This window comes from Triplophysa rosa, linkage group LG8 (genome assembly GCF_024868665.1).
Source record: "Triplophysa rosa linkage group LG8, Trosa_1v2, whole genome shotgun sequence".
In the NCBI taxonomy this organism is placed as follows: domain Eukaryota; kingdom Metazoa; phylum Chordata; class Actinopteri; order Cypriniformes; family Nemacheilidae; genus Triplophysa; species Triplophysa rosa.
Window position 1 is genome coordinate 3,030,770 of NC_079897.1, and position 21,022 is coordinate 3,051,791.

Consider the following 21,022-nt stretch of genomic DNA (forward strand, 5'->3'; position numbering starts at 1 on the left):
TTTTTCTGATGGGTGGTGAACGGTGTAGTTGATGGACGTTTGGAATTGGAAAGGGGTAAGTGGCTGGTTTTGCTTTTTTTTTGATGTGGGAGGAGAAGTGGATATTGTAAAATGGAATTTGATTTAATCTCGTTTACATTACTTCCTACTTTGGAAGCGTTTAACCGTTGTCGAAAAAGAGATTTAGTTTCCATAGCAGACTTCTTTAATATTAACATTTCTAAAGAGTCGGGTGAAGCAGGTTGTCAAAGAGGAATTATTTGGGGAGCTGGTAAAAGCTGGCATCTTAGTCGCACCAGATGAGGAGGGTGTTGTTGGGGAAGAAGCGAAATCAGTGGGTAAGACCGCTGATCTGGTTTCTGTTCCCTACATGGATCCCAGAGATTCTGGTGCTGACCCTTTTCTGGTAATTAAATTGAGAGAGTTAGATCTTCTGGTGAAACACGAAGAATGTGAGGCTCAGCGTATTAAGCTTCGGATCATAGAAGCTGAACGGGAGCGGTATAGTGAGCGGTATAGACATGAGTTGGAGACTCTGAGGCTGCGTGACAGGCCCGCTCCAGTACCGAGAGCTAGACTCTCTACTTCATCAGTGCTAATGGTGGATACTGTTCAGTCCCTGAATAATAGTTCCTCTGATTTACCTGTTGAATCTGTTTTTGATGTTAGTAAATATGTTCGACTCGTACCTCCATTTAGAGAAGCAAGAAGTAGACTCCTACTTTACAGCATTTGAACACGTGGCCGCTAAGTTGCGGTGGCCTAAGGACATGTGGGCTCTACTTCTGCAATGCAATTTGTCTGGTAAAGCCCAAGAAGTTTCCGCTGCATTACCGATTGAACAATCTCTTGACTATGATATAGTGAAGTCTGTTGTGTTGAGAGCATATGAATTGGTTCCGGAATCTTATCGCCAAAAGTTCAGATCCCACGCAAAAACAGTTAGACAAACTTATGTTGAATTTGCACGAGAGAAAAAGACACTTTTTGAAAAGTGTTGTGTCTCTAGTAAGGTTGGTACTTTTGACCAGCTCCAAGAGCTAATCTTGTTAGAGGATTTTAAAGCTTGCGTTCCTGAGAGTGTTGTTGTTCATTTAAATGAACAGAAAGGGCTAGCTCTAACCGATGCTGCTATTGTAGCGGATGAGTTTGTGTTGACGCATTGTAATGTGTTTTCTTCAACCCATCAGACAAAAAAACTGTCTCCAATTGTGGAGCCCTCTGAACTATTTCAGTCTACTAGCCGTTCTGCGAAAATGGGGATGTTTGGTGAAGCCAGGCGTAAAACTAGCCCTAAACATGTTGGGGACAAGCGGGTTTGTTTTTATTGTCTTGACCCAGGTCACTTCATCTCCAAGTGTAAAGTGTGGAACCAGAAAAATTCTAGTTCCAAGCCTAAAAATGTAGCATTAGTACAGTCTGTACCGGAGCTAAATGTTTTGGATGCTGCTGCCTATGAACCCTTTCTTTCTTCCGGTTCAGTTTCTCTTTCTCCTGACTCTGAGACACAGCCAGTTAGGATTTTGAGGGATACGGGAGCCATGCAGACCTTGATTTTGGAGGAGATGCTACCTTTTTCACTTGAATCATATACAGGTAGTGATGTGTTAATTTGTGGATGTGAGATGGGGTGCGTTAATGTTCCTCTTCATAGGGTGTACTTGGAATCTGATCTCGTCACCGGACCAGTTACAGTGGGTGTGTGCTCCCAGTTGCCGGTAGAAGGCGTTAGTCTTATTCTGGGGAATGAGCTGGCTGGTGGTAAGGTTTTTCCTAGGCCTATTGTAACACATCAACCTAGTAGTAATGAGTTACTTGATCTCTCTACCGTATTTCCTGCCTGTGTTGTAACCCGTGCTCAGGCAAGGAAATCTGAAAATGTTGTTGATCTTTCAGACACTGTCCTTTTCTCTCAGCCTGATTGTGACACGTGTGAGTTGAGTGTAGTACCTGAATTTTTGTCTCAACCGATTGTACAGAGTGTAATTCCAGATCTTTCTTTAAAGGTTGGTAAGAAAGATTTAGTTGCTGCTCAGACCGCCGATCCTTCCCTGGCTCCTTGCATTGATGCTGTGGTGGACATTATGCAAGTGCCAGAGTCTAGGATAGCCTATTACTGGGAGGATGGTGTTCTGATGTGTAAATGGAAGCCGAAACAGTCGGAGTTGAATTGTCAAGAGGTTCACCAAATTGTGTTACCATTAGTGCTGTAGTACTCGAGTCCGGACTCGAGACGTTTTTTAATGGTCTCGGACTCGTTGGTATTTGAACTCGGACTTGTCTCGGACTTGGCCATTGGTCTCGAAAATGTTCTAGTCGGTCTCGTCCGAGTCCAGCGATATATGTTTTATTTTCTCCTTCAAAACAAAACATTGATAGAGCAATATTCTTGTGATCCGAAAACTAATGATCCGAAAACTGTTGCCGACTCTCGACTCTAGAACGAGAGCTGCGCGTGCTCATAAGTTCTCTTTTCACACAGCAGTTCAGTTCAGTGTGTGCTGTTGTTGTAACTAAACAACTCTGGTATATTGGTTCAAGTCCGTGGGACTGTCATGCACGCCAGAAAGTGAATAACTGAATTAATTTGTGGATAATATTAAGTGTTTACGGGAGACGCTAAACGGGAACGATTCAGCTGAACTGGTTCCACCAGTTCACTAAAAAGAAAGAACCGGTTCAAATGAACGATTCGTCCGCGGCACGAACCAGCGTCAATCATTCATCAGGCACGATGTCAGCGAGCAGCAGCATAATACAGATTGGTTTTACAAACCATAATAAATGTATCGACAGTGCGCTTAAAAGGAAACTTTTTGCAACAAAACTTTCCCCGAAACATGTGGGACAACATCCAATTTCGTAAGACACCTGCAAAGGCATCACAAAGAGAGGTAAGTTAATGCCATGTTTCAGAGTTAGCATTGCATTTGAGTATTTTAGAAAGTTTGGAAAGTAGGGCTTAAAGATAAGATTGATCGTATTTTTATTGTCATTGTGATGAACATGTTATTTAAGGATGGGCACCGACGTGCTTATCAACGTGCTTATAAACGAGCCTTTGAGCCTCTGCTCTTTCAAGCGGCTCCTCTATCGAACACGCACGTGCACGGGCAGGCGCGCGCACGCACGCACGCACACACACACGCAAAAAGTGTTCATTGCTGCACAACCTTGCTGTTAGGAGGGCTGATAAAAAAGTTCCTTAAAAAAGTAATAAACAGTTACACTTCGGCTTTGTGACTTTAGTGCTATACCTATATAGTAAAAATAAAATGACCTTATTTTATCTGCTTTTTGATCATTACAAACAATAATGAAAATGATTATCTTAGAATAGAAGATATGCTGTCTCTTGCATCACATAAATTATCAATAGTTAAGTATGTGGTCTTGTAGTCATGATTTTTTTCTGTCTCTGTCTTGACTGTCTCAATTGGACTCTGTCTTGACTTGGACTCGAACCTCTTTGGACTCGGACTTGACTTGGACTCGAACCTCTTTGTACTCGGACTTGACTCGGTCTCGACTAGTCCTGGTCTTGGACTTGTCTTGGACTCGACAATGGTTGACTTGACTACAGCCCTAGTTACCATCTGATTATCGTTCACAAGTTCTCCAGTTAGCTCATGAAGGTGCTTTGTCAGGACACTTGGGTGTCACAAAAATCTTTCATCGGGTTTCCAAATATTTTTTTTGGCCTGGTTTAAAGTCATCGGTGTCCAAATTTGTCCGTTCTTGTCATACTTGTCAATTGGCAGGTAATCCAAATCAAATTGTTCCTCCAGCCCCACTTGTTCCGATTCCAGTTATTGGTGAACCATTTGAGAGGTTAATCATTGACTGTGTAGGGCCCTTGCCTAAGTCAAAATCAGGGTACCAGTACATCCTGACTATCATGTGTGCTGCGACTCGTTACCCTGAGGCAATTCCTTTACGTACTATTAAAGCTAGGACAGTTGTGCAAGAACTTATTAGGTTCTGCTCCACCTTTGGCTTGCCGAAGGTGATTCAATCGGATCAAGGTACTAATTTTACATCTAAAGTGTTTTCACAGATGTTAAGCGAGTTGGGGGTAAAACATCAATTGGCCAGTGCTTACCACCCACAGTCCCAATGTGCTTTGGAGCGATTCCATCAGACTCTTAAGTCAATGCTCCGAAAATTTTGCATTGAGACAGGTAAGGATTGTGTAGAAGGTTTACCTCTGATTATGCTTGCTGTGAGGGAAAGTGTTCAGGAATCGCTGGGTTTTAGTCCGGCAGAACTGGAATTCGGACATACTGTGAGAGGTCCTTTGAAGTTACTCAGTGAGCAGTTGTTGTCTCAGAGTTCCTCATTAATGTCTATCCTTGACTATGTTAGTTCTTTCCGTGAGTGTCTTCACAAAGCCTGTGAGATGGCTAGCGCTCATTTAGTAGCTTGCCAGACTAAAATGAAAGCTCAGTATCCGACCGTAAGTTTCCGACCGTAAGAGTGTGGTGCGTACATTCCAGGCTGGTGATGCTGTCCTCGTCCTACTTCCTGTACCTGGCTCCGCTTTGCAGGCTAGGTTCACTGGTCCTTATCCAATTGAGAGGAAGCTCAGTGATACCAACTACGTTGTTTGTACTCCTGATCGCAAACGAAAGAGTAGGGTATGCCATGTGAATATGTTAAAAACGTATGTTGCCCGTAACCTGTCTCCTGACCGTTCTGTTAGTAAATCTGTTTTTGTGTCTACGGTAGTTGTGCCATCATATTGCCCTGAGGAGGATGGGTTAGTGGCAAAAGATGCTCAGACCTTGTGTGCCCGTTTGCAGAACTCTGCGGTTCTGGATAATCTGAAGTTTCATCTTTCTCATTTGCCTGTTAGTCAGTCGGAGGCTGTGAGTAATTTGATTAGTAAATATCACAAACTGTTTACTGATGTACCATCACAAACTACAGTAATATGTCATGATATTGATGTAGGTGACAGTCAGCCGATAAAGCATCATCCTTACCGTGTAAATCCACAAAAAACGTGAGGTCATGAGAAATGAGGTGCAGTATCTACTTGAACATGGTCTTGCCGTGCCTAGCCAAAGTTCGTGGAGTTCCCCATGTACAGTATATTGGTACCTAAATCTGATTCTACCTATAGATTTTGTACTGATTATCGTAAAGTCAATGCCGTGACTAAGCCAGATTCCTTTCCACTCCCAAGAATGGAGGACTGTGTAGACCGTGTTGGTTGTGCTCATTATGTCACAAAATTAGATTTGCTTAAAGGGTACTGGCAGGTCCCTTTAACATCTCGTGCTTCCGAAATTTCAGCATTTGTGACACCTACAATATCATATTTTAAACTGAGAACCTTCTGTTTATATTATTTAATAAAATCTTGATTTACATTGTTTTATGTTCTCATATGTTGATATAAATTATCCGTATTTTTACATCTTGTGTGCTTGAATGCATCTCTGACCATGTTGATTCTTTAAGTTTCTGTTTTCCGTTCCTGTCAATGCACACTGACTGGGTGGATCTTAATGTACCTCAGACTAGATGGAAATCGCTGAACTCTTGTTTAATTTCACAACTTTGAAGCAGTGCTGAAAGATCAGTCTGAGACAGAGGTAAGGAACACTTTTTACTACTTTTTTTAAACTTCCAGTTTCTTTCTAAAATCAAATAGGAAAGATTGTTCCTCACATTTCCACACATTTAAAGTAAAAATGTATACATATCTGAAAAAGTTTCATATTTGATTTATGAAACTTCAGAATATTAAAAACGTTATTTATGTTTTATGTATTTATGTAAGCTCACTATTTACAGTATTGTACATACTTGTATTTCACGGTATTTTTACTTATTATTTTTATTATTTTACTCTTTAGATGAATGCAGAAGGTAATGCTGTCCAGAGGACCCTGGTCCTTCATGAGAATTGTGTAATGACTCACTATAGCAACAACATAGGACAACATTCAAACATCTAAAATCACTGTCAGACAGAACGGCCAAATTGTTTCTGAAGAAGAAATCAGCAAGCCAGCAATTAACCCTATACAGAGCTCCATGAATGCTCAAGAAAGTTCCTCACAGAGTGGTGTTATGTGTCGCCATTCCAATAATCAAGAGGAAGGTGTTCAAAAAAGTTCAAAAGAATGGAAATATTATTCGTGAAGAAGACATCAACATTTACAAAACAAATTAAATTTGAAATTGTCTGTCATAATGAAGATTGACAAACCTTTTAACAGTGAAGAAATCCACTTTTACTTAAATGATTAAAACTCAGAGGAAACAAAACTCAAAAAATGTTTTTGTGTCTAAATGACACGATGGTACTTTCACACATTATTTATTTTCAATTCTTAAGTTTTAGTTTCTATTTTTCAACCTTTCATTGTTCATTTTTAACCTTTAAAAAAAACTTTTAGATTTTTAATGAATTTTGTGGGGAACTATTCATCTGTGAGATTAACCACACCAACAATATTCAAGATATATTTTTTGACATTTATACCTATCGTGTTTAGCCAATGCTGATAATATTTAAAAAACATACACCAATACCTTGAAATAATAACAAAAAAAGAAAAATGGACAAACAGCAGTAATAAGTAGTGCTATTTAAAAAACTAATGACGACTCACACTATACTGATATTTGTAATAAAGTAAGATGCATTGTTTTCACAGCTTGTTTTTTGGTGTCATCAACATTGAAGTCTGACGAGCCTAAAAATACAGAGGAGATGATAGTTCCTTGTTTGTGAAATATTGCTGTTCTTCAGGTTAGGCAGAGATCAAATAATGGAAAAGTTATTTCTATGGGTCAAATGAACTGTTTAGTTTCGCTCTTAGACTAAGGAGGAAGTCCTAACCTTTATGTGAAAAATTATATTGTTATTGATGTTATATGCTTAGATTAGATTAAACTCCGTAATCTCTTAGATTTAATTTTCAAATTACAAAACATTTCAAATAATCTCTCACATCCACAATCTATTCTTATATTAAGTGTGTTTCTATTTTATATATTATTGTCGTGATTCTGCCTCATCTTGTCATGTCTTTCTTGATCTTGTGGCGGAATCACGGCAGGATCCCTTGTTATGTGTGGAGAGAGTCATTTTGACCCTGTCGGCCTTCGATACTCTCTCTGGTCCTTGTCTGTGTTCCTGCCCTTTTGTATCTGTTCCCCTTTGATTTGATCCCTTATTTAATGCCCCTTTGTCCTCTGTCTTGTGCTGGATCATTGTTGTGTCGTGTTTGTGTAATGTGGGTGAGTTCCTGTCTTTTAGTTAGTCTAGTCTAGTCTAGTCTAGTCTAGTCTAGTAGTGATGTGTTTTAGTCTAGTCCTGTTAGTTTAGTTAGTCCTTGTTCCTGTTTCCATGTTTTGTTATGTTACCCCCACGTTGGTCTTTGTTTTGTATTTATATTTGATTAAATGTCTTGTTAACCCCTTACCCGCTGTCTGCGATTGGGTCCTCTGTTCTTTGTCCGTGTCTCACCCCGAGATTCATGACATATTATAATATTTTTAAGAACATTTACAGTATTTATACATTAAGTGTCTATAGGTGCTTGAGATATAAACTTAAAATGGCCAACTTTCAAGCTTTTTCTAATTGTCAGCTTTTTAATGTTTTATCATTTTGAGGTGCGTAAAATATGCTATAATAGCAAGAAAAGTACCCTTTGTTTTGTTCTCAAGCTGAGGCTTTCAGAATGTAATGCCCTTTTTGTAAAGGTTTCGTTAATATTTACAGTAGACATGCTGTCCTTTGTGTTTAGAGGACCTTGACGGAATAAAAAAGGTATTAAAGGACCAGTATAATGTACATTTCAACCGCTAGCTAGCACATGGAAAAATCTTTCCTTTACTGACATATCTACATAAAGTGATAACACAAATCATTTTTATTTTTTTTACTTTGAGTTTGTCGGGTTTTTTTGTTCGTTTTTATGGTTCTTCAATTTACAAAGCCAGCCTGGTTTCAACTATTTTACAAGGTGGCCTATTCATATGAATTGGTATGATGTCGATCGAACAAAAATGTATGATTACATTGATTACTGCAATAATAAAGTACCACCTCTAACTCCGCTCAAACCTACCATCACTGGGGTGAACGCACATTGTACTCAAACATAAAAAAAGAAATTCATATGAATTCCATGTGGGATTGTGTTGTTTATTGCATAGTTCAGGGCTCTCTCCTTGTAGCTGCTTGTATCTCATTCGCTGTTATAATGTGCATGTTAAGGCAAACGTCTGCCTAGACCAAGTCTACACTTGTAAATGGTGACATGTGCAGTTTCACTTTTTCAAGTTGATTTAAACTATAAATTTTAAGTTGCTATTGTAATATATGGCATTTAGGCTTGAGTAACTTAGATCAAAAGAAGGCTGTTTTAACTTATTTGAGTTACATTGAACCACTGTCACCATAAGCTAGAAAATACACAAAAAAACATGTTAGATTTTTATACAAAACCAAAATGAGCAAACACAAAGAGATTGATCTCAGTACCAGTTTTAACAATCATCACTCATTAAGTGACATTTTAGTTGCCTCCCACAACCAATGCACCAATGCAAGTGCACCCTGCTTCTGGTGAACACATACCACAACTATTTCTTCTGAACCACCGACATAAACATTAAACACTAAAAGTGTCCTTATTTTTACTGAAAAGAACACAAATAAAACACTCAACTTATTTATTTTGTTTACTTGATAAATATTTGATACATGATCAAAAAGAAGCAACATTCTATGGATCACAAAACAGTCATAAGGGTCAATTTTTTTAAATATATGGTTTGTTAGGATATGACAATATTTGGCTGAGATACAACTATTTGATCATCTGGATTCTGAGGGTGCCAAAAAATCTAAATATAGAGAAAATCATCTTTAAAGTTGTCCATCATCAGAGGTACCGGGGCAGGCCGTTGCAAAAGAGAAACAGGTTTGTTTTAACGCTCTCTATTGACGTTGTGGAGAGTAAATGAACCCGAAAGCTGAAATTCTAAGCTTTACATAGATACCAAACTTGACTGGGAAATTTCCAAAGAGCAGGCAGCGACTCAGCAAGTGAAGTTTGTAGGCGTGTTTCCAGCAATCTTTGTTAGCTTTTGCTGCATCCACTCACAAAAATAAAATTGTAATATATGTACGGTAGTTCATTTACGAAATATCTTCATGAAACATTATCTTTACTTAAAATCCTAATGATTTTTGGCATAGTAGAAAAATCGATCATTTTTACCCAAACGATATATTGTTGGCTATTGCTTTAAATATACATACTGTGACTGGTTTAGTGGTACATGGTCACATATAACTAATATAATCGGCTGTAATACTAATACGGTAACCCTGCTGGCCATGGTGTGCCTTCTAAAAGCTTTATGGTAACAGACACATCTTCGGTCTATGTCTTTTTCCATGTGAATAATTTTTGTTACATGACAAATAATAACATTTCTTTAGAAGTTTATAGGTAATTCTCTGGGCAGAGATTCAATGTTAGTCTGCCAATAGCATGAGTCAAGTCTACATGCATAGCTGAATAATTGGCCTAACCCAAGAAAGTTATTTATCTAAACAATGTAGTTGTTCAGTTGCTTTGTGTGATAGCTTAAATCAAGTGTCAAATTTAAAGTCTCAAACTTTCCCTGTAACACACTTTCAATCATTTTGAAAAGGTGTGGTTTTCTCAAAGGACTTATAATAAGCCGCTTTCAAGTTGAACATATTTCTATTCGAAGCATTAAAGTTCAGACAATTTTCAGTACTCTAAATCAGTAGTTCTCAAACTGGGGGCCCCCGAGGTGGAGCCAGGGGGGCCACAGATTTTGTGGCATTTTATGAAATATAGAAATTGATCATAGATTTTATGCAATCAAACATCAGAAAAATAAGACCACCAGACAAAAGAATTGATGTTTCAGCATTGTATAACCAAATATGTTTTTGTTTAAATAAAAATGTTAAATTTAAGATTATACGTCTTTATTTGTGGGGCTGCAAAGCGATGCACTCTACACAAAGGGGGCCTTACAACGAAAAGGTTTGAGAACCACTGCTCTAAATAATATATTTTTCTACAGAACATTGTATAAATAAATAATAAGAATTTACTCACGACATCTATAAAAAAAGCATGCTTACTTAAACTTAGATAAACTAAACTTTACACTGTAGTAGGCTTTGTGAGACATGTTTGTATTGCACTAAATGACTAAATGTAAATGTAAATGCATTGCAGCATAATGTGGTCTAGGTTTGTGGTTCAATGTTGGGGTTTATGTGTATAAGTGCATATTTAGTGAAAGTGCATGCAAAAAAAGATTGTCTGTACAGTTAGACTAATATTTTGCTCTTAAAGCAGAATATGACAAGGTCAAATTAAAACCTTTTAAAGACCAATTTGGAAAAGTTTATTATTATTGAGAAGTTGCATTATCTGCAGTTCAATAAAAACGTTTTGTATTTTATTTACGGTCCAGTTCTGACTTCCAAGGAATATCTGTGTCAGCACGCAGTGGGAGGATCTTACTGCTCTTCAGACTTAAATAGATGTCTGAACTCCAGTTTACTTTTACAGCTTCTGAAGAGGTGCTCGAAGATTAGACAAAGACAGCGGTAAGGAAATATAAAACATTTCAATTTTTGGCTTACCTAAAATAGAAGTTTCATAACATCTGTTATAAAACACAGCGTCAATTATGATTAAAAACATTTTCTTTGATGTTTTTATTTGATTTATCCTTAAAATAACATCAGTCTTGCTTAAAATATGTTCTCTGTGTACGTATTATTCCAAATTTTTCATCTGACAATTGTACCTAATTTTATGTCGACAGCTGAAAGCTATCTGTCACAACACCACTAGATGGCGTACTCCACACAAACACTGGCTCAAGGCTGCTTTGGGAAAGTATATAAGGAGAAGTTTGGAGACTCATGGGCTGCTCTGAAGAGAGTCCCTGTAGGTCTCATCAACAAATATGAGCTGGAAAGAGAATGCAAAGTATATAAGTATGTATGAATTTTAGCATTTCTTTATTGTTATGACTTTCATCTTACTGAACTCACTATAACGCCGGATGTTTTAACCCCAGAAATGCTCGGCACCCTAACGTGGTGAATCTTCTTGGTGACCCTTGGATCAAAGACGCAAAGTGGAACATTCCTTTGGAATTCATCTTTGGAGAAGATCTTGAGACGACCATCTTTAAAACACAAAGCTCCAAAATACAGGTACTTGTATATGACAATAACTATGGCACATTCCGAAATTATGAGTTGTTTAAGCCTTTCAGAACCATGTGGTTTGTGTGAGACACGGATACCGTTTGAAGATTGTGATGATCATAAAAGTTTAAATTGACTTCGACTTGAAACTTACTGTATTTGACACATGACCCCGTTTCCGTCAAATAATGTTTGTAACCACCTATGCTAACACAAATGAGACAGTTCAGCAATAATAAAATAGACAGTCTTGTCAGTTTTATATTTGTGGTGATGAAATGCAAGAAAATGATAATCATTGTTGTTGTATCTTCAGTTGACTCCAGCAGTGAGAGCCACGATCATCACTGGGATGTGTGAAGGTTTGCTTCATCTGCACAGTAAAGACATCGTCCACCAAGACCTCAAACCAGACAACATCATGGTGAGCCAGACTGAATATGAATAAAACAAAACTGAATATGTCCATATTTATTGCTATACTGTTCTATGTTGTATTTATGGATCAGCTTCGTCTCCCCGATTTATGAGGAGAAACCAAATTAGAACCAAAAATAAAATCTTTGTTTCTCTCACCCCGATTTAGGTTGAGCATCAAACCCATCGTGCTGTGATCATTGATTTGGGTCTGGCGAAGTTCTTTAAAAATGGACTGAGCTCCGCAGCAAACTCGGGCAATGAAGCGTACTCTGCTCCAGAGATCCTGCAGACGAGGGGAGTTCGTGACAAGCGTTCAGATGTTTGGGCTATGGGTAAAGTCATTGCTGAACTCTGTGCCCGAATCAGGTTACCCACCCAATACGTGTGTGCCGGCAAAATTCAAGAATATCTTAAAGATCAACCGTACTGTAATCCAGTGTCCCGGATGGTGGAGACCAATCCATCTTACAGAGCTTCTATGGCTGGAGTCATTTTAGACATCAGGAGAGCTGCTTCAGCTTCAAAAATGGACATCAAACCAAGAGACGTCACCGTAACACAGGGAAATGAAATAAGTCAGAGACGGAGTCCACAACCGCCAACACTTCTTCAGACGGTGGTCAAAAAACCTCCTGTGGTAAATTATCGGCAGGATCCGCCACAACAGAGGGAAATGGGAAAGGCAGTAGTCTCATTTAAAGGAGCGGCTTTGAGCAGTCAGATGTCTGTAATGTCCCTTTCCCCGTTCCCTTTTCCCATTCCAGACGATGGAAAAGTGATTCACCAACGCTACACTGAGGAGGAAGGATGTGTGGAACATAAAGAGATCATCACAAGTGGAGGGAAAATCACTAAATATGAGAGAGTGGAATACTCTTTCAAACGTTCTTAAAAAGATCATTTTTGTCCTGGAAACAAAAGTGTAAAGGTTTAAAAATGATTAGAATTGGTGATTTTTTTTGTATTATTATTTTAATATCTTATGGTAGATTAAATGGTAATCCTGTTGTCGTCTGAAAGCTTTACGGTAATACACACAGCTTCTGTCCTTGTCATTAATAGATTTTAATATAAATGCTGACTCATTAATAATATAACTGCACAAAAACATAAAATAGGAAGAATTTTTTTCAATCAAATCTGAAGAATAAGAGTATTTCCAGGAATGCATATTAATTTGTTAGTTAATAATTTAATAAGTTTACTATTGCGTAGTGTCAAAATTTCATTACAATCATGTTGGGTTACTGTACTATTTATGTTCAGTGAATCTTCCTTTTATTGAAACATGCAGTTTTATTTTTGATGTGCATTTTAATTATTGTGTAGGAAAATGCAATGAACAGACTTAAATGCAAACACAAAACACATGGACAGTAATGACACAGAAAACGGTTAACCTATTGCAAGACTTTAATAATACAAAAACCATTTAGCTCTATGACCTTTTCATATTTAAGTCCTATCAGTTCTCTTTTTTTTGACCCAAAACATTTAGGTCGAAGGGCGGGTGCCCCTCACAGTAGGGATGTAACGATTCACTCAGCTCACGATGCGATGCGATTCACGATTCTGATCTCACGATGCGATTTATTCACGATTTACTCACGATTTATTTTAAAAAAAATGAGTTGAAACAAATTAGAAATGAACAACTTCCCTTGCATTATTTCTTAAATGCTTCACGTTTCTTTGCATAATAAAATAATGTTTTATTTCAAATAACAAAACTAAACTGCGATTTTATAACAAATTAATAATAGAAAAAGTCTCTTTAATATAAACAAACTAATACTGTCTGAGCTTTTCTTGGATTTTTTTGCATTTAAGAAATATCAGCATCCACGTTTAGGTTTGCAGTGAAAATAGCGGCCCCTGCTGTTCAATAAATGTATTGCGATTCAGTTCACACCTCAACCGAATTGAATCGTCACTCATTATAACCGATTTTCAACCGGCTCACGGTGAATCGTTACATCCCTACCTCACAGCATTTAATCATTTTAAGTTTTGAACTTGGATATTTATGGATGTGCATTTTGTAGGTCAACAAGTTAAATCAACTAAGATTTTGTACCCAGCATGCATTGCAGTATAAAAAAAGGTTTATGCTGCAATGCATTCTGGGTACTGCATAAAAATCTCATCCCCGCCTGCATTGCAGCATAAATTGTTTTTGTTAATTGTCACCACTGTTGAGTTTCATCAGAATAAATATAAAAGGATATTATTTCTATATAATTGTAACTCCATCATTAAGTATAAGAACATGGAAATAACTTACCCTTCCTAAGGTATAACACGGAAAGTGTTGTTGAAAGGAATAGTGCGCCCAAAAATGAAAATTCTGTCATCATTTACTCGCCCTCGTCATTTCAAACCTGCATGACTTTCTTCTGCAGAAGACAAAAGAAGAGATTTTTCAAAATGTTGGTAACCAAACAACAGCATCCATTCTCATTAGTTTAGTGTTAGTCAATAGGTACCGCCGTTGTTTGGCTACCAACAATCTTCATAATTTCTTCTTTTATAAGTAAGCCATACAGGTTTGATATGACAAGAGGGTGTATAAATGACATTTTTGGGTGAACTATCATCACATATTCCCAGCCAACATTTTTTTGTGGGGCCAATGTAGGCCCCATATGGGCTTGAGGCATGGGCCCCAAGTGGGTTTGTCCACGGGTTCCATGTCGGCCCTACGTGAATTAGCCCATATGAATCCTACGTAGAATCTGAGTGGGGCCCACGTGGGACCCAAACCGGCAACATGCATAAGCCCCATATTGGTCCCACTTTATAAAGCCCATGTGGATTCAACCAAGGCCCTGTATGTTTAATGGAGGAGCCCTGCATAGTGCATACTTGAGTGGTTCTAGATTATGTTTTTTGAGGTCTCCTACCTGGACAGTACAACTTTTGTTATTGCTAAATTGTAATTGACCTTTACATTCTTATGCTCTACCAAATACAATGCAATTTTTACAGATTAAATGATAACTGCAGCATTTGGATGTTGCTTTCTTAGATGTTAGTCTTCAAAATGAATAACCTACTACTTTATATTTGCCTGTACATCATAAACATAATAGGTGCATTCTGAAAATGAAAAACACATGGATGTTCAATATCAAATTTATTATCATTTTCTGATCCTTAACACAGAATATTTAACTCAACCTTAAAAACAGTCTTAAATGTTAAATTCATTAAAAATAGTTTGATAGATTTCAGATTAGAAAGGGTACTTTAAACTCAACTGAACAAAAAATATTTTGAACGCTTAAACTGCTGACAGTCTGATGTTTTTTCACCCCTGTCTCGTGCTCCAGTGGTTTCAATACAGTCATTTGATATGTCCAGCATCACAGAATTATTAGTTGACAAGTACAGTATTATACTGAGTATTATACTATATACTCTTATGAACAATCTGTTATGTGTAGTCTGCATAATGAAGGCAAAGATGCTGCATCTATGTGCAGATCAATCATTTAACCCCCCTGGGGTCCGAGTGGGTTTTAAATCCTGGAAAAATTTTGTCATGTCCTGAGATTTGTGTTTTTTAGTAATGCACCCATATTTTAACACATTGTTATAAGTGGTGGGACATTATCACGTCGTGCTGTCAATCACTCTCTGGTAACGTTACGCTGAGAACCCTCAAAGGCTTTTCATTTACAATTAGCACTACACGAAGAAATATCACGCAAACAAAGCAAATACAACAAATCCGTGTTATATGATGTACATTGTAGTAAAAAACAAGGTTCTTGAAGAACACATTAACGTATTTAAAATGTAATGGGAACTAGCATTCTAGCACTACACAGGCAGCAGACAACGATAGCGCGGGCTGCATAAATCTGGTCTCAGAACAGATTACAATTTATGTCCTAACGTTACATCGTTTCTGACATCAGCCTTTTGAGTTTTAGACGTCTGAGGAATTAAAAAGAATGGCATTAAAGGGTTAAATATCGTAAATTAGTGTCACTCGTCATAGGCTGTGGTAAAGTCAATTCAAATTTACCTCAGGTGGAAAAATGGCAGGTACACGCAGGCTTACAAAATGCAAAGGAAAATAACGGTCAAAACAGGGTTCCCGGTGCTTGATAACACGGATAACAAAAACACACTTAAGAAATTATGAATTTTACATTCTTATTTTTGATTATTTCCAGTCCCGACTCGATAAACTTGCTGCTCCGTGGAGTTGCCAGCGCGCCACTGCTCTGCCAAAGATATCCTTCCGCCGATAAAGAAACTCCTCTGTAGTTTGATTTATTTGTTTGATTTAAATCATAGCTGTCATTTAAACATTAAACAATTTAAACAAAATAATATTTAATTATATGATATAAGAAAAATCTACCAAAACTCAGGAGAACTACTTTGTCAAGCGGAACAAAGTATTCTCCGGTCAGGGGTGTGCTCGACTCCATGCATCACCTGCGCAAAGCAATCGGGTTATGACATCAAGATACCGCGACATCGTTTCTAGGCAAGTGCTTCCTGATCGATCTCGCGGTAGTGTGACGTAGCCGGTCGGTCTGCGCAACTAAGTACGAAGTCGAAAGTATCTATCACATTGAGCAAGAACGTCGCTTGATACTCATGTAAATTGACCTGGATTTCTGCATTTATCTGTCGTGGTTGATTTTCATACAGTTAGGTCAGTGAAAGGAAGAAAATACTGATACAGGCCTATTGAATGAATTAACAAAAATATTCCAGAAACTCCATTTGCATTAAATACATAACAAAATCAGCCTAAATATCTGATATATTTGTATGTTTAAAAGGATTATCAACCAAATATAAGAACTTTAAAAAGTTCAAATGCATAATGTATTTTAAGCATGAAATCATATGCCCACTTGAAGCCCATGAAGGTCTCATATGGCCAAAGCTATGTGGGACCCATATTGGTATCCCACACGGGGCCCATATGTGTTGCCCATCTTAAACCTATGCCCATGTGGAGCCCATATCGCCCAGATAAAACCCATATGGGGCCCACATACCAATGTTCAAATGTACGCATTTAAATGAGTTTAAAGGCATAATATGTATTTTAAGCATTAAATCCATGTGCCCACACGCAGCCCATAAAGGTCCCATAAGGGCAAACCTATATGGGACCCACATTTGTAATCCCACATGGGGCCCATATATTTTGCCCTTTTTTATCCCATGCCCATGTGGAGCGCATGTCGCCCAGATATAACCCACATGGGGCCCACATACCAATGTTGGCTGGGTTGTTACGGATTCACCAGGCTCTCACGCCCGCACCCCGCCCACGTTCTCCACGTCTGCTACACACTACCATCCTCACCGGATTCACCAGCCCGCCGTCCACGATCTCCTGCAACACAAGGACAGTATTTACCAGTAAACCTCTCATCAGTCATTCATATATTCATCTTGAGATCTTACCTCTTGCCGTCTTAGTGGTTCTGTGACACATATAACATATAATATAATAGTTTATAATGTTTTTATAACATTACAAAAAATATATGATTACAAAAACAATTATTTTCGTTTGATTTAATCTTTAATAAGAAACACAATCACTCACACTTACTTTACTCTTAATATTTTAGTTTCTTAATATTTATCATCCTTATAAATGTTAATCTTCTATAAATATATGAATTAGTCAATTTATTGCGGACTGTGAAATTGTAAAGGTAATGGAAGTATCTTTGTGTGGAACATAAAAAGAGCAAAGGCATGATCCAGACACCACATTGTTTGTGAAGAATTGGGATCGACATTTACACAACAGAACACATTTAAATTTGAGATTCATAAATTATAGTCATGGCAAATGGAAAACCTTATATCATTGACCCCTTAAGATCCCATTTTGAATGTTTTTTTTTATATGTTGGAACTTCTCAAAAACAGAAAGCTTCTTTATCATTGCTCCATATAAACGTGTTATCATTTAACATTTAACAATGTAAAAATAGAATCGACAGCCACACCATCTGCAAACATTTCCTTGATATTTTCTGCTTAAATCAGCAGATTTCTGTGAAATGGGTTTCAGAATGGTAAAACCGAGTTAAAGAGCTATACAGATTCTCAAAGCATGATCACGGAAACGGCTTAGGATTTAAAGAATGTTCGGCATGACATTACTCAGTTCTGTAGAAGTTTATTCAGAATTCCATGTCAGGGCAGAGATTCCGTGTAAGTCTGCCATTAGCCCATATTGTAAATAATATTTACAAAAAAAAGAGTGGTATGTGTTCCCCTGTTGTTCTCTGTCATGTTTAGCAGTCCTTCACTCAAAAAAGTTGTTGACTTAATTAAATTAAGGAAAGCTTTTCCATGAAATTGAATTACACTTTTCCAACAAAATATAATTTGTTTGAAATGATTTTTGTAATCTTGTTGTGTGAACTTCATTTTTTTAGTAGTATTGACTAAATGAAAATGTGTAGGATTAACATAAAATAAAGTTACAGTTGCACATAATACAATTATGTTTACTCATCATAATTTATCTGTTATTTTTTGTTAAACAAAAATGATTATTGCATCTAAAAGTTTCAAATACTTTCAAAGTTTCAAAGTTCTCAACTCAATGTTGTTAAACAGATCAGTGTTTAAAGTGTGTTTCATGACAAACCGGTTTCATGGTTTATACAGATACAATTTGTTTATGTTCCTTTGTCTTCTCTAGCAGTTTTACTTTTAGTTTTTTTCTTGACGGCACACGTCACTATTGACAGGTGGGTGGAGAAACTGTTCCTTCAGACATAGTTCTCTGTATAATGCAATATTTTCACAGAGTTGAAGAGGTGCTTGAAGACTAGAAAGGACCAGTGGTAAGACACTATACTATTTTTAACTAATGCAGCTCTAGTTTGAGGATTTTTTTATGAAACTAAAACAAAGGACTTTACCTAATATGACTTAAATATATGGAAAAGCTTCCATGTTAAAGATATTTTTTGGAAGAAGCACTTACATTATAAGAACCAAGCTGTATTTATCAATGAGTGCAATGATTTAGACAAATGGGAAGCAAAGGTGTTCATAAAAGAGATTCCTGTTGTTTCGTCTCACCAGCAGCATCTTCTGGCCATCAGCGTACTAGATAAACATCTTCAACAATGTGCTGTAAGCGCTGCAAAAAGGAACCCTATAAAGACGGTGCATTTTGTAGGATGTGTCGGTCAGTATTTAACGTTTAAGATTTAAAGTTTGAATTGAAAAGAACAACTGAATCTTTTAAAATATATCTGATTTTAAACTGAGCTTTACTGATTATTTTCCATAAATATATTCATTTTTCAATTAAAGTACATGTGGACCATGCTTGCATTTCTGTCAGTGTGGCAAAAATCTACAACAGGTATGCGAATGGTCTAAACAAATTGTTTTACATTTCTTCGAAGTTGCTATATACAGTATTATAGAAAAATTGAATGAATATAAAACTATGTACTTTTCACAGAATGGTGTAATGACTCACTATCGTCAGAACTACGTCTATGAACAGAAGTCAGTAGTACATATTGAAAAAACTACATCCATCAAGACATCAACTTTTAATCATCTGAATTAAACCAAATGGACAAAACTGTCTGGGGTGCTAATACTTTGCACACTATATATTTTTCTGTACTTTAATTTGCAACTTTTAAATTCTCAAACAAAGTTATTACTTTCATTTTATGTTCCTGTGAGGGCTGATATGGTTGTGTTTTAGTCAATAACTTTGTTTCTATGTTAATCAGTAAAATCTGATGACAGTGATGAATAATGTGTTTTGTACAGAATCTTCAGAAATGTGTTCTGATTTAAATAAATACTTGTTTTAGCAGATTTGTTGTCTGACAAACATCTAGAAAGAACAACACATCAGATATAAGAGAAACCATGAGAAAACAGAATTAGCCTTTGGGTAATTCATAAATTAAAGTTGATTTCACAGTTAAAGACTGGAGCTCTGAAGAACCAAGGCAGCCTTTGTAATAATTTTTCAAATAATAATTCAATTTTATATAAATTATATTGTTTTCATATACTTTTAAAATATGAAACCATTTGTACTTTAAAATTATATTCATAGTAGGATATACCCATTAAAACACATTTTTTATCTAATGCTCACATCTTAGTCAAATCTGAACTAGAGATCTAGAGTAGCATTTTGTTCAGTGCATTTGAAAAACTGAGAAAAACATCAACAAATACCTTGTGAATTTATAAGGCTTTCGTAATGGGATTATCACAGATTCATAGTCAAATGATACAAATGAACAACAGATTTTGCACAAATTCAGGTTTAGGACATATTTAAGGTGTTAGTATAAGATTTAATTTAATGATGCCCTTAATGTCCTGAAATGGGTATAAAACATTTAAAGCATATTGAATGGCCCTCTGCTTATAAATTAAAATGTTGTAAGGGAACCAAATATTTATAAAAAGATAACTTGACCCTTCTGTTTGTGTTTGTTTTGTGCCTAACAATTTTCTCATTTTTTTTTTTTTAATGGAAAACGATTTAAAGAAACAAAAATATTTAAATATCTAGTTTGCACTTTTGAATATTACCTCATAAAAAAGACAAACTCTTGCTTGTTACATATGAATTCTGCCATTGCTTTTTTTGTCTACTCACTTTGAGAATAAAACCAAGCAATAACGTGTATGTACAACAGGAACTAGAGATGTCTAACATGGGAGATACTGTCACACCAAAAACAAGATCAACAACATATTTTACAGGTAATGTTATTCAAGGCTTAAAGTTTTGTGTAGTCTTCTATTGAAACAAGACGGAAAATATATATTTCTTGAGATAAATTATCAACTGGATCCACCACAACAAGCAAGAGCATCATTATAAGGAGCAGGATGTTGTAACGTGTCCACAGATTATGGTGACACGGAACGGATGGCAAGTAAAAAAGGTTTAATAAAAAGGTGTGAACAGGAACAAAACAGGGTAATCCAATGAGCAAAACATCCACGGAACAAGAAAACACAAAGAGCAAAAAAAATCCTCCCCAGAACAAGGGTTACTCCACAAGAGCGCACCATTACATTAATAACCGACAAAGAACTGAACTAAGGGGAGAACTGAAATAGAACAGATAACAAGGGCTAGACAGATGATGGGGTGCAGGTGCAAAAGTCAATGAGGGACTCGTGAGGGAGCGTGGGAAAAGGTCATCCTTGGGCATAAACGGGGAAAACAAGACTAGGGACCGGCGGGAGTGTCACAGATGTCTCTAGTGTCATTTCCTTTCCATCCTTACAAATACTGGCTAGCAGGAAGGCTACACTGAGGAGAAAGGAGCTTTGAAATAAAGAGGGATCATCACA

The 21,022-nt window shown here is 36.9% G+C and overlaps 1 protein-coding gene and 1 long non-coding RNA gene across 3 annotated transcripts; both read left to right on the plus strand.

The window, feature by feature from the left end:
- The first annotated feature begins 10,534 nt into the window (after nt 1-10,534).
- LOC130557893 (uncharacterized) lies at nt 10,535-14,685 on the plus strand. The gene is made up of 5 exons (XM_057340021.1): nt 10,535-10,630; nt 10,852-11,026; nt 11,110-11,248; nt 11,559-11,666; nt 11,829-14,685. The coding sequence occupies exons 2-5, from the start codon at nt 10,881-10,883 to the stop codon at nt 12,552-12,554; spliced, it is 1,119 nt and encodes a 372-aa protein (XP_057196004.1). The 5' UTR covers nt 10,535-10,630; nt 10,852-10,880; the 3' UTR covers nt 12,555-14,685.
- Nucleotides 14,686-18,420: 3,735 nt separating this feature from the next.
- On the plus strand, nt 18,421-20,121 carry LOC130557897 (uncharacterized). Of its 2 annotated transcripts, none has more exons than XR_008963365.1 (4): nt 18,421-18,510; nt 18,758-18,860; nt 18,989-19,040; nt 19,143-20,121. It is a non-coding gene; the product is annotated as an uncharacterized LOC130557897 (long non-coding RNA). The 2 variants fall into 2 exon arrangements; XR_008963364.1 differs by having other exon boundaries at nt 18,460-18,510; nt 18,755-18,860; nt 19,143-20,120.
- Nucleotides 20,122-21,022: the final 901 nt, after the last annotated feature.